This window comes from Hydra vulgaris, chromosome 12, assembly GCF_038396675.1.
Source record: "Hydra vulgaris chromosome 12, alternate assembly HydraT2T_AEP".
NCBI lineage: Eukaryota > Metazoa > Cnidaria > Hydrozoa > Anthoathecata > Hydridae > Hydra > Hydra vulgaris.
The window spans coordinates 53,395,001-53,409,334 of NC_088931.1; the positions used below are offsets into that span (position 1 = coordinate 53,395,001).

Consider the following 14,334-nt stretch of genomic DNA (forward strand, 5'->3'; position numbering starts at 1 on the left):
ACAGCAAAATAAATTTAAATACGTGTAAATAAAAATATGATAAAAATTAAAAAATAGTTATATTTATGATAAAAATAGAATATATATATATATATATATATATATATATATATATATATATATATATATATATATATATATATATATATATATATATATATATATATATATCAGGCCTTGTTTTAAATAAAAAAATGCTTAATGCATTAGCTTAAAGTGAATTTGACATCATAATATGCTTTTTATTTTTTATTTTTTAAAGACATTAACTTTTTTAAATTATTGGATCAACATTAATTACCTCAAAACAAGTTAAATGTTATTTAACTTCTTTTTTATTGTTACTATAAGGGAATTTTTTCTTTTCTTTTCTTTTTTTAATATTAAATAATTAAATTTAATATTATATTTTTAAAAATGTTTGATATTAACAAATTTCTTTTCTCGACATTTGCATAAATGAATTAAAATATGTTAAATTTTTGAATTTTTAAATGATTTTATTAATAAATTTCTAATTGCGGGTTTGCAACTACAAATGATTTTTAATTTAAAAAAAAATTAGCGAGTAACAAATAAAAAATTATGTTAATTTATTTACTTTATTTATTAAAAGTTTATTATTTAGTGTTATGTTTTGTTGTGAAAGCAAAGATTATTTTTCCAAACATTTATTAAAATTATATCGCTGTATATATCATTTATTAAAAAATAATTGTCGTGATTTAATTTGCGTTATAAAAAAAGAGTTTAACTTACATTTTGTGAAATGTTTTTATACAGTCGTTTCTTTAAATTTTAATTTTGAGTAAAAAAAAAATGTTTAGGAAGATAAACCGAAAAAACAATTGCGATAAAAATGAGCTAATTTTTTTCTAAGAACAAATAAATTTTAAATCTTGAACAATATTTTTATAGTAATATTTTTAAATAAATTTGACAGTTAAGTTAAACCCAAGCATTAACTTTAATTTTAATTAACTTAAATATATTTTTTAAATCAAAGTTAAATTATATATTATTTGATTAATTTATAATTTTTTTATAAGAATAAAATTATACATTTTTATTAAATTAGTTTTTAATCATATTTTTTATCAGAATAAATATAATATTATGATCTTTGGCTCAAGCTCAAAGTATTAGCGTTTTCCAAGCAAAAAATCAATCATTACAATAAAACAAAATAAAAATAAATTTTTAATTTTAAGTTTTTTTATTAGTAAGTAGTGCTTATATCTAACATAATTGTCATTCAAACTTTTGTAACAAATATTTTTACACAAACATCATTCAAAAGTTAATGTGATTATTTTTAAATTACTTCTTTTATCTTACCGCTTAAAAGTTAAAAAATAATAAAAAGTTGGTTAACCAAAATCACTTACTGCTTGCATAAAATCGCTAAAGGTGTTCGTAACGCATTAAAAACAAAGCCTGTATATATATTATATATATATATATATATATATATATATATATATATATATATATATATATATATATATATATATATATATATATATATATATATATATATATATATATATATATATATATATATCAAAAAGTGGCATTATTTCCAGATTAAAATCAAAAAGTGGCATTATTTCCAGATTTGCGAAAATCTGAAATAAAAAGTTCTGATTAGGCAACTCTTTTGCAAATTGTTCATGTTTTCATATTCTGAAAGAATTTTTCTTTTTAGACCACTTGGCGCTTCCCCCAGATGCTCATTTTTTTTCAAAAAATGAGCATCTGGGGGAAGCGCCAACAATTGTCATTCTTTGAAATTCTCATTTCAAAAAATGACAATTGTTCTTCAAAAAATTGTCATTTTTTGAAGAACAATTTTTCAGTGAAAAAGCATTAATTTTGAACTTTTATTTTATTTCTTAAACCGCACCGGTGGAATTCCATATATTGTATATCAATCGGAAGAATATTAAACAAGCTTTCAGAGTTTAAAGCGATCCCAAAGGGCCAAGACAAGTTTTTTTTTAAAAGAGAATGTTTAAAAAAAAAAAATGTTTGGGCAGAATTTTTTTAATTAAAACAAAAAATAAAAGTGTACTAAGAAAAACTTTGTTATTTTACTCGAAGCTCGCTGTCTTCATGTTAGCCATTCTCCCCGTATATTTCAAGTCTTTGAAATATATGCCGCAATTTACAGGCATAATTTATTCAAATGCGTTTAATTCCAAAGAGTTTTAGTTAAAGACATCATTGTAGAATTTCAATAAGAAATCTGAAAATTCTTTTTTTTTTTTTTTTTTTTTTTGTCAAATAGAATTTTCTAAAATTATTATTATAGATTACTAAAGAATTTGCATAGTTAGTTTTTTTTATATAAAAGTTTTTTTTTATCCTAAATTACTCTAGAATTTCTTTAGTTATTTTATTTTCTAAATTTCGCGAAGTTTGCATTTATATATAAATAAAATATTTCCGATATTTTAAGCTTGTCTATTGCTATAAATTAATTTTTGTGTTATATTTATTGTTATTAAATGATTATTTAATTTTGAATTATTTAACACTACCGCAAGCCGCTGACAGCGACTTTTGATTTTTTCAATATGCTTCACAATTTATCTGAGTATGCTTCACAATTTATCTTGTTTTGTGTATAAATTTTTACTCTAGACACATAATTTGTTTGTTCTTAAGGTTTAATTAATTCTCTACATAATCAAGAACAAATAAGAGCTATATTGTGTTATTATAAAAAGTTATCACTTGACAAAGTTAAAAAATCTTGAGTAATCCTGGATTAAAAAAAACTTCTTTAATTTTAATTCTAAAATAAAGCTGTGTTAACACTGTAAAATTTAGCTCGTATAAGTGTATAAGTATCTTATTGTTCAATGATGCGTGTTAAAAATTTATCTAATTAAAAAGTCATTTGTTTAGCTTTCTATTGATATATAGTTTGTGCTTTTACAGAGATTTACTATTCAAATTTTAGTTAGATGTCAATGTTATGCCATCCAAATTTTATTCAAAAAAATGTGCGGTCGCAGTATAAAGTTTAGCAAATAAATGCTATTAATTAACCTTATGAAAGGTTTATTAACAGCATTTATTTGCTAAACTTTTTATCGGGTACAAGTATTCTCAAAATACTTATTTAATCATGCGAGAATATATTTAATGAAATTCATTTTTTAAAACATGTATTGCTTATTTTATTTTATTTTTTAAATTAAACAATTATTGGTCAAGATTGCAAAAAAGTGTAGCATTGTCAAGTAAATTTTAAAATTGAAATCATTTAATGAAAAACTTTTTATTGCCAATTTTGGTAGTTTTTTGGTTTGTAATTTTAAGAGACAGGTTTTAATGTAAAATACTTGCCAGATATGACATAAATTGGGAAATATTAAACATGTTTTTTAACACGCGGTGCAACACATTGACAATTTTAATTGCCATCTGTCTTGAATTATTGCCATAAAACATTATTTCTTTAATTAATAATAAGCTGTCTGTAAATTTACAAAGTGTAAAATCTATAAATATTTAAACTAAAAAAGTTTAGGAATTCAGCAAATATCTTTAATAAATATCTGTAAATTTGTTAAGTGTAAAATCTATATGTATTTTCCAACTAAAAATTTAAGAATTCAGCTAATATTTCTAATAAATGATGTCGTTTACCAAAATTCTTTATTAAGTAAAAATTTAAGAATTTGTCATTTTGATAGGAGAACAAAAACGTCATAGTAATAAACGGCTTAGATAAACTAGAGTAAAAGTTCACATTGTTTACATAAAAAAAAGAGTCAGAATATATAAGGTGATTAATGTCTTTTTTGAATATTTATTATATTTTAACATAAAAAACCTTAAATTTGTTTGATTTTCACGCTCTATAAAAAAACATTCTTTTGTTTAGCTTCTTATAAAATTTATAGGAAAGTCATACGATTGATAGTAAACGCTTATTTTAAAAAACAAATAAAACAAAAACAAATATTGATTCAAAAGAAATAAAATTCTACAATGACGTTATTTACTAAAACTCTTTGGAATTAAATGCGCTTGAATAAATTATAAAGTCTGTAGATTGCAGCGTATATTTTAAAGACTTTAAGAGATTGGCTAACATGGAGACAGCGAGCTTTGAGTAAAACAATAAAGTTTGTTTTTCTTGGTATACATTTATTATTTTGTTTTACTTAAAAAAAATTCTGCCCAAACATTTTTTTATCATTTCCTTTAAAATGAACACAACCTGTCTCAGCACTTTGAGATCCCTTTAATGTAAAATGTTTCATGCCATAAATAAGCAGAAAAAGATTTTTCAACTAGGAAATAATAGCACACTTGAATGTAACTTATTAAATTGTATGTTTCTGTAAGAATCTGAATACGTATGGATAAACTTCAACCCTTCTTCTTTTAATCCAATATAGTTTTTGATGGCGCCCGGACCCGCCCAAGAAAAACTATTTTCAATTTAGAAATGTTTCTACTTAAATTTTTTTTTACATGACAGCCATTTTCAATTAAATTCAATAATATTGTCATAAAAAGATATATTTGTGGTAACTGAAAAACTTACTATTAATATAACATCAAAATACTTCCTTTAAATCGATATAATCTCAAAATCTTCCGCAAGTTGAAAGAATTTAAAAAAAATCTTATTGTTGATTTAAAATTGTGTAAATAAATAACAGGGCCAGCGAATCAGGTTTCGAAGTGGGATGGGGGGTATAATCGTCAATTTCTAAAAAAAGTTCTCTATATCTAAAAAATTTCTTAAAAAGAAAGGTCCTTCAGGAGAAAAAAAAGGAGGACCAGTGCCCCCTAGTCCTCCGGTGTCATTGGCTCTGAATAATAATGTACAAACTGTCTTAAATGAAATTAAAGAATAAAGATTTTGTTTCTTTTATGACTAGTGATATTATTAAAATCTTGTTTAAAAATTTTGGAGAAGAAGAATATTACGAAAATAAAAAGTGCTCAAGAAGAAGAATTAGAAAAAAAATTATTAACATTACAAACCACATACCAACAAAAAATGAAGGATGTTCAATACTCGAAACATAAATTTAATATAAAGTCAACATCCTGGTTAGAAAATGAATTTAATTTTGAATTTGAAGAACCTTTCAAACATATCAGAAAAGCCAGATTTAAAAAGAGGACCGCATACATTGCCTTTTAAAGACAAAAGAAGACAAGCTAAAGGAATAGCAACTTCAAATCTGTATGAATACAGCAAGATACACAGCCAAACAAATAGCTAATAAAAACTTAGAAAAAATTATCAAGTGCATTATAAAAGATTAACAATTTGTATATGTTATCAATAAAAACATCAACAAAGAAATAAAAAGAATGTCTCCAGAAGAAGGACTTGCTTTTCTAATAAATAATGTTTTTACTTAATCTCAGTACATGGCTATAAGATTGGAAAGTAAAGAGAGAGGTGCAGATATTTATCTGTTTTACAGCGATTTTCTGGAATCTAATAAAAAATGTAGACCAAATAATATGCACATCTCTGACAAGGAGGCAAATGTGCCATTACAAAATTTTCTAATACATACTGTTCAAAGAATAATAGAATCACAAGTGGCGCAAATCATATCTAAAATTATTAATAAAGAAAAGGGCATAATTGAGTTGATTTTTGTTGTAAATTAGGGATTTGAAGGAGCCAGTAATTTTCCCCAATTCAATCAAAAGTTTAATGAAGTTATCTGATATTTCATCAGGCAATTCACTTTTTTTTGTTACAACTGTACACTTAAGATTTCAAACATATGACTAGGATGTGTTATTGGCAAACCCAACTTCTAATTCTGTTAAATTTTGCAGACCAATGATCTTAAAGTATGCTAAAGAAAGTAAAGAACTTATTCTTGAAACAAAAATTTTGGTTGAACAACGAATAAACTTCCTCATTATAAGTTAGCTATCCAATGGAAAAGTTCCTAATTCTAAGGCTCTTTATTTTTAACAGCCATCAATATAAAAAAGTTTTAGTGGAAATCACTGAAGCACCGTTTAATCAACCATGTTCGCTTTGTCAAGCAACACCTATTGAAAGGAGTCACATTGAAAACTACACAAACAAATTATTTAATATTGAGAAAGCATTTTTACTCTTTGGAATAAGTCCACTTTATTGCTGGATCCATTTCATGGTAACGGGTGATGCGGAAGTTATCGGACAAAATAAAAACGTCAATAACTTATTTATAAATAAAAAAACAAACTACTATTATATATTTTTTAAATAAAGCATTTATCTTTTAATAAAAATATATTATTTTTTATATGAAAAAACACTGCCATCTGCAATTGATCTCAATTTTGCTCTGACGCCTTTCATATGCGACTGTAAAAAGTTTAAATCAATTTCTTGTAGTTTTAGTTTAATGCGATCAATCATTTGTCGTAATTGTGTTAATTAAAAAACAATTAAAATCATGGTCAACTCACTGTTTTTGCTTGAGGCACATTTGGGGGATTGGATTCTCATTTGTCGTATAAGTTGGATATTATGCAATGGCAGCAAAAGGAAAAATAAATGAAGATTTTGTAAAAGATCGAAAAATTTTGGGAAAAATTAAATTTACAGGTAGACAAACCTTATCTAGGTGGCACTGGTTCATCTAATAATAGTAATACTGCACACTAAGCATTTTCTGATTCAAAATTGTTATAAGAAATATTGATCTTATTGTCTATTTAAGAACAATATTATTATCTTTGTTCTGTCAAAGTATAATTAATTTTGTCAGTTGGAATTTTTGATGAAAATGCAGGAGAAAGTCTTCACAAATGTCACAGAAAAGATTGGATCATGCAAGAAAAACATCAAGAGATAACAACTTAACGGATGTTTTTTATCAAGGTTTAGAAACATCTTATATTTCTGGTATTATTTTGAAAAGACTTTTGAAGTCTGTATGTAATTAAGTACTACCAGAAGTGGTGTTGGAACTTTTACTGATTGAAAATTCCATAAGAAGTAAGGATGTTAATGAAGAGATTTTACCTGAATTACTTGATGTTTATCGACAATTAGATTGCATTGATATAGAAGCTGATAGCAATTTATGCGAAGCAAATAAATACTCAGCAATAATTATAAAATTTACTTTTAATTGAAATAGTTTGAAACTATTATTGTTAAATGATATCAGTGCTTCTGTTTTGCATGTTTTTTCATATTCGGTAAGAACTTTTTCTTGGAAAAACTTCTTTTGTATTTAAAAAAAAATCAATTTTTTTGATTTTATTTTTAATCTAATAATATTATTTTATGTATGTTAAGAAATTTATTTAAAAAAAGATTGGAGCGTGATTTTAGCACTGATTAAAAATGTCTGTCATGTTTTATGCACAAAAAAAATTTTAATCAATTTAAGTAGAAACATTTCTGGGCGGCATTAAAACCTATATTGGATTGAAAGAAGAAGGGTCAAAGTTTATCCACGCATATTCAGATTCTTACAGAAACATTTAATAATAAAAATTTAATAAAAGTTACATTCAAGTGTGCTATTATTTCCTAGTCAAAAAAGTTATCTTACACAGCATTAATAAAGTATGAAATGTAATTTTATAAAACATTTTCTACTAAACTTTGAAAGCCTGTTTAATATTCTTCCGATTGATATATAGTATATGGAAGTTCACTGGTGTGGTTTAAGAAATAAAATAAAAGTTCGAAATTAATGCTTTTTCACTAAAAAATTGTTTTTTTAAAAATTACAGCTTTGAGCGTCTGGGGGAAAGCGCCAAGTGATCTAAAAAGAAAAATTCTTTCAGAATATGAAAATAAGATCAATTTGTAAAAGTCTTGCCTGATCAAAACTTTTTTTTCAGATTTTCGCAAATCTGAAATTAATGCCACTTTTTTATTATTTCAAACCGCTATGAACCCCTGTATATGATAAAATAACACTGGATTTAAAAATTATTTGAATAAAAAGTATTGTTAGGGGTCCCCCAAAACCCTTGAATATTTAATGGGTCCCTTGTAAAAGAAAAATAAAGTATGTCTCGTTGGGTCTCAAAAGAAGCAAAATTATATAAGAACTTTGAAAATAATCATCATTTCATAAAAAAATTGTTATTTCGGATTTTAGTGAACAGAAAATGACTTTTTTTTAACTAAAAGCAAAAAATAGGGAATTTAACAAGATTTTTTGATTATTTTTTTTTAGTGATGTTTTTACATACGTATATATATATATATATATATATATATATATATATATATATATATATATATATATATATATATATATATATATATATATATGTATGTATGTATGTATGTCAACTTAGTTTCTCCCCGCAGCGACCTTGCTCGGCAAGGTTCGTGTTTCGGAGTTAAAGAGTTGAGAGAGGGTTGCACCACGAATAACAACTAAAAAATAAAAAACACAAAAAAATGAGTAGCCTCCTCGACTGTAGTGGCCCCCTCGGGCCTTGGGGAGGTGAATAATCTAAAAAAAAAAAAATGTATGTATGTATGTATATGTGTGTATATATATATATATATATATATATATATATATATATATATATATATATATATATATATATATATATATATATATATATATATATATATATATATATATATATATATATATATATATATATATATATATATTATAAGGTATTTATGGACCACTCAAATTAAAACAGCTAAAAGTTCAATATATAGCTTTTGATATGATTTTAGTTTTTATAAAAATAATTATGCATTTAGTACTCTTTGAACTTGAGAGAGCTCCTTGTTTTGTCTAATCAAGCAAAACAAAGTCGCCATGTAATTTCAATCACTTTATTATGATACTTCAATAAAGAAACATAGTGATGTATAGAAAAAGACTTAACCAAAAAAAAAAATTTTTTTAAGAATATCATAATCAGAGCATTTCATTTATCTATTATAATGGTGTGCATGATACTAGAATTGTTTTCAAATTTTACTGATTTTCTTGATTTAAAATATGTGTATTGACTTTTAAATTATATGTATTAAACATACTAATTACATAGAGAGAAACGCAAAGAAATTTTGTTAATTTCAAAACTTTAAAAAAAGTTATGCTAGTGTTGTTTACTACGTAAAGTTTCTAAACATTTTTAAAAAAGGGAGGATTTATAACCAAATTAATTAATCAATAATCTTTATTCAATTAGCCACTACCATTAACAAGATGTAAGTAAGTAAAAATATTTTTGTTAACAACCTGTTTACTCTGCTTCAACAAAAAAAAGTTAAATAATTTTCAATTATTTTCATTAATTCTGACAAAATTGTAAATGTTCTTAAAATTTGGTATAATGGTTAAAATATGGTTAAATGAGGTAGTGGTATTGTGGTTGAGCACTAGATACTTGTGACACTTTTTCTTAGAACTGTTGCCATTTCGAAGTTGATGGCTTTGAAATATTTGATGACGTTTGCACTAAGCTTGAATATTAAGTTTTTGATGCTCTGAAAAAGTTGCACTTAGTGTTTTATAACAAGCAATGAGATACTATTGCATCATCTGTTACTTTAATTGTCTCAACAGTTATCTAGAGCAACATATATAATTTTTCAGTCCATTTTTTTTATTCTATCAAAATTTTTCTAATATAAGATTAAAGTTTCTTAAAGCACATCTTATTTCTATGCAATAACATAATTATTTAAAAGTCATCAACAATTCCCTTCATTGATTGAACTAAAAGAATCAATAGAGCACATATTATAAAATTAAAAATCTAAATATTAATAGTTAATGTATAATGTGCTTAGTTGCTGTTTAATAAGCTCAGTTACAATTGTTATAACAAATGTAATTGTCTAAAAAAGTATTTTCTAATGTGTAATTGGCTATACATGTCTAATTCGATGCACTTAGTGACAATTATTAGTTAACTGACGTCAAATTCAATTGTTTTAAATTTTTGATTTGATATTGCAAAAACCAGCTTATATATTTAATTTGAAATTATTATTTTTTATTAAATTGTTTTTTTATTAATGAGCTAGGCTGTTATGCTAGCCAGCTATTTTTTATAAATAAAATTCTATTTAAAATAAAATGTTAAATGGTGTAGAGCAAGATTGCCAACTATGTCAGCCAAGCAGTTTATTAAGTAGAGATCTGAAAGCATTTAGTCCCAAGAGATTTTGCTGTTGTTTATCTAGGTTCTGTTGTCTAGCCTTTCATAATTATTTAGAAAACAAGTATTTCAAATATTTAGTGTAATGTCATGTAAATCTACAAATATCTTATGCTAAGTGCTATTTCTTTGCATAATTGTAGTGATGTTATTGTTTTAATATTTTGTATTGATAGACAGCTAAGCTTACCTCCTGTTGGTGTCTATCGTTAAAAATGATTATGGTTAGTTTCATTACTCTATCAAACTTCTATTATTCAAGGCAGGACAACAGTTGATATTACCATAATAAAATTTGTTTAAATCACTAAATCTTTGTGTTGTTAATAATTTTGCTCTTTGAATAAGATTTTATAGTTTTTTTTTTTTTTTTAATAGATTGATCCCATTGCAAAAATGATATTATAATAAAGTAATTTTTGTCAATATAATCTTAAATGTTGATATAATAACGTTATTATTTGAATCATCATTCCTATCGGTGAAAGTTTTATAAACATTTTAAGTTATTATAATATAATTTTCTTTATAATAAGCTGTGCTTGGTTCACCCGTCCTGTAGATGCCAGCTGCTTTAGCTGATTTTGAAAAGCACCTTCATAACAGAAATTGTGATGTCTTCAACATTAATTGTTTACTAAGATTGCCAAATATTAAAAAGTGTTGCGTTTTAGTCTTAAAGATACAAGCTTAAATATATACTTTTTAAGATATACATATATTTTTTAATCTTTTTAGTCATTCTCTATACAATGATTAAAAAATGTTTAAAAAAAAAAACTAATTTACTCAATGCAAAATTACATCGAATACAAGGCAAAATTTACTACAGATATTTTATGCTACATGTTTATTTATTTTTTTTGTAATTATTTTTTGCCGCCATATTAAATAAAATAAAGATGGTTTCAGTAAAAAAAACAGAACGAAGTTTCAAATTTTAAAGTTAAAAAGCAACAAATAGACAATGAAACTGAAGCTTCAATATTATAGGAGCTAAAATATTTAATTAAGCCAACTTTTAATATATCCACTTTGTTATGCTATGTGCACATATAACACTCAAGAAACGCAAAAGAAAAAGATAAGTAAAGAACTTTAATAGGGCTAAGATCATTATTTTCTACAATTTTCTAATATCTAAAGGATATGTAGAAGTTGTTCACCAGACCTTTCATGATCCTATTGAGTCCGGACTTTCTAGTATGAATACATAATAGAATTAATTGCAAACATTTTGGGCAAGCTAAGCCAAAGTCAAGAAGCAAGTAGTATTTTCTATAATCAGTATGCAAAATTGCTTTTGATGACTCTAGTTAAAATTAAGCATGTGTTTCAGCACTTAAATTTTTCTTAAGATCTGAAAAGCTAGCATCAATTTTTTGAGGCCAGTCTGTCAGATCTTATTGAAAATTTGATTTTTGTTTTTTAAATAAACAAAGAATCTTAATTCATTTTCATAAAGCGCAGGAAACTGACAGTCTAGCTTGAGCTATGAGTTCTCTAGGATCTGGAGCCTAGCAATAAAAAAGTTGTAATTCAATAAACTTGTTTAGAACAGAAACAAGATAAATAAGTTGAATATTGTAATATTTAAAATTGATATATATTTGTTTTATTTTGTAATGGTTTATGATAAAATAGGAGCGATTGCTCAGTGCTGGTAAAACATGCACACAAACAAGAAAGGTATGGCATTTACCTCCACTCTTTCTTTGCACACTTTCAGGGTTCTTTTTGCTCTCTCTAGGAGTATCAGTGTTTTCTGACGCCAATATTAGGATAACAATAAATGGATCCAAGTACCAAGTATGGTTCCTCCAACATTAGAGAATAACTTCAGCATCAGGTTCAAACTGATAGTAATAACACATTTGCCAGTAATTGTTTTAATCTTTAAATTAGATTATAAAATATTTTAAGTATTTTTAAGTTTTTAAAAATTTATATTTTTTATTTAAACAATTAACTTTTTCATGGATTCATCAATTCATTTTATTTTTTATTTACTGTTAATGATTAATTTGTATAAGCCTTTAATTTGAATTGAACAGGCATTTTCAAGTATGGCAACAAGTTTTAAATAATAGAGAGGTTTGACTAAGGTAAAGTTATATTTTCTGCATTTGCTCCAGCCTTGGCAACAAATTCTTTTCAATCAACTAATATCTGTTATTTTTGATTAACTTGGCATCGCAAAGAGACAAGTTTCTTAGAAATTTGGCAAAGTCTTTATTTAATCATTAGAAAGTTGACAAAGCCTTTCTTTATTGATTCTTTATTGTTATCTCATAACACAGAAAATATTGACTTATTATATAAAATGTATAACTTTAAAATATTGATTCTAAGAGAACATTTAACAAGATTATTTGTGACCATCTTTTTATGGTTTTCCTTCAAAAATAGACAACATCCAATCTTTTCTTTAGAGTCAATCTGCTTCTGTATTTATTTTTACAAATATTCAAAGAAAAAATGCATCCTTTCTGTAGAACTTTTCTATATCCTGCATTTTAAATTATTTAAGTAGTTGATTATAAAAGAAATTTTGAGAAACAGTTTTATCTCAATTTAAAACATTAATTTTGAATATTAAAATAGATATAAAAATAATTATAGGTTATTGTTATATTTATTATAGTCCCCCTAAAAAATATGTATATAAATTTAAATAAAATGTTTTGAAACATTTAAATTTCAAAATAAATTATTTTTGCTATTTAATATCTTTGAGACAATTTTATTTTTAGTTTTGTATTTAGCAGGTTCATGCAATTTAGCTTACTTCATGCACACTATCATGTAATTAGCATCTATGTAACATCTATTTAATAATTGTTTAGGTCTCCTCGACATCGTTATCGCATTACAATTATAAACTTGGATAATTCTGGGATAAATTCCATATTAGATTCTGCTAAGGTTGTTTTAGTTTTTCTGTTGCTCCAAGACATTTTTTATTTTGTTTGGTTTCTGTGCAAAGTGTTTCTCAGTTTTATTTTTTCAATTTTGCATTAGTTATGATAATTTGTTAGGTAATCAAGTATCAAAGTATTGAACTAAAATGATTCAAGCACATTGGTATATTAAGTTGTGTGTCACTCATCTTTATTTTTGTTTTATGCTATTTTTAAAGGTTGCTGACTCATTTCTTTTTGTGGTGCCTGCAAGTGGTTTAATTGATGAAAGCAGTAAAAATCTCATGACATGTTTAATAACACAAGGTTTGCCTGCACATTTGGTTGCTGTTCAGGTAATTTTTATATTGGTTATATTTTTTGTATTGGTTTATATTTTAAAGCTTCAGTTGCATTAAAATTTATACATATATATATATATATATATATATATACATACATACATACATACATACATACATACATACATACATACATACATCAACCCTCGGAATTAGGGTCGGCATTCGGCAATGTCGACCTAACTGTCGACCTGAAAGTGTTTGAGGTCGGCAAAAAATTGCCAACCTCGTTTCTATGTTTTACGGTTAGACCTTTGTATCAAATAATTTTTGCCGACCTGATGCCGACCTCTAAAAGAATTAGGTCGGCAAATTATTGCTGACCTCAATTTTCCTAATTCCGAGGGTTGATACATACATACATACATACATACATACATACATACATACATACATACATACATACATACATACATACATACATACATACATACACATATATATTTATTCAGTAGCGTACAAAAATTTGACAGACATAACAACAGGTCAGAATATGACAGGGTAAAAATCTTTGACTTTTACCAATATTTAAGCATATACTTTATTAAAGCCAACATATTATATACTAATTAAAAAGTTTTTATGTTTACTATTTCTTGATCGATAGTTCTAGTATATCAATGGAGCAGATCAACACTGTCATTAAGTACCAAAACACTGTGTCCACATAATTTTTTTAAAATATTTTTTATTAATAAATATTCATCAATCAGTGACGCGTGTGTTGACTAAATTTGGACATTAAAATAATAGAACTTTAAGAAATATTTAAATAATCAGTAAGACTTTCTGGCAGAAAGCCTTTACATAACTGAAATCTAAAACTCAATTTTCTTGTAAAAACAAAAAGTAGACATACGGTCTTCTGGTTCAAGCCTGGTAATATATTGATGGCTTAATCCGCAAACAAGATA

At 25.1% G+C, this 14,334-nt stretch overlaps 1 protein-coding gene across 1 annotated transcript in view; it reads left to right on the forward strand.

The window, feature by feature from the left end:
• Nucleotides 1-14,334, forward strand: part of LOC100210014 (pre-rRNA-processing protein TSR1 homolog) — a 75,524-nt gene that overhangs the window by 11,564 nt on the left and 49,626 nt on the right. Inside the window, exons 4-5 of the mRNA XM_065813701.1 lie at nt 13,005-13,083; nt 13,298-13,414. Coding sequence (XP_065669773.1) covers nt 13,005-13,083; nt 13,298-13,414 — 196 coding nt within the window. The remainder of the gene's footprint in view (nt 1-13,004; nt 13,084-13,297; nt 13,415-14,334) is intronic.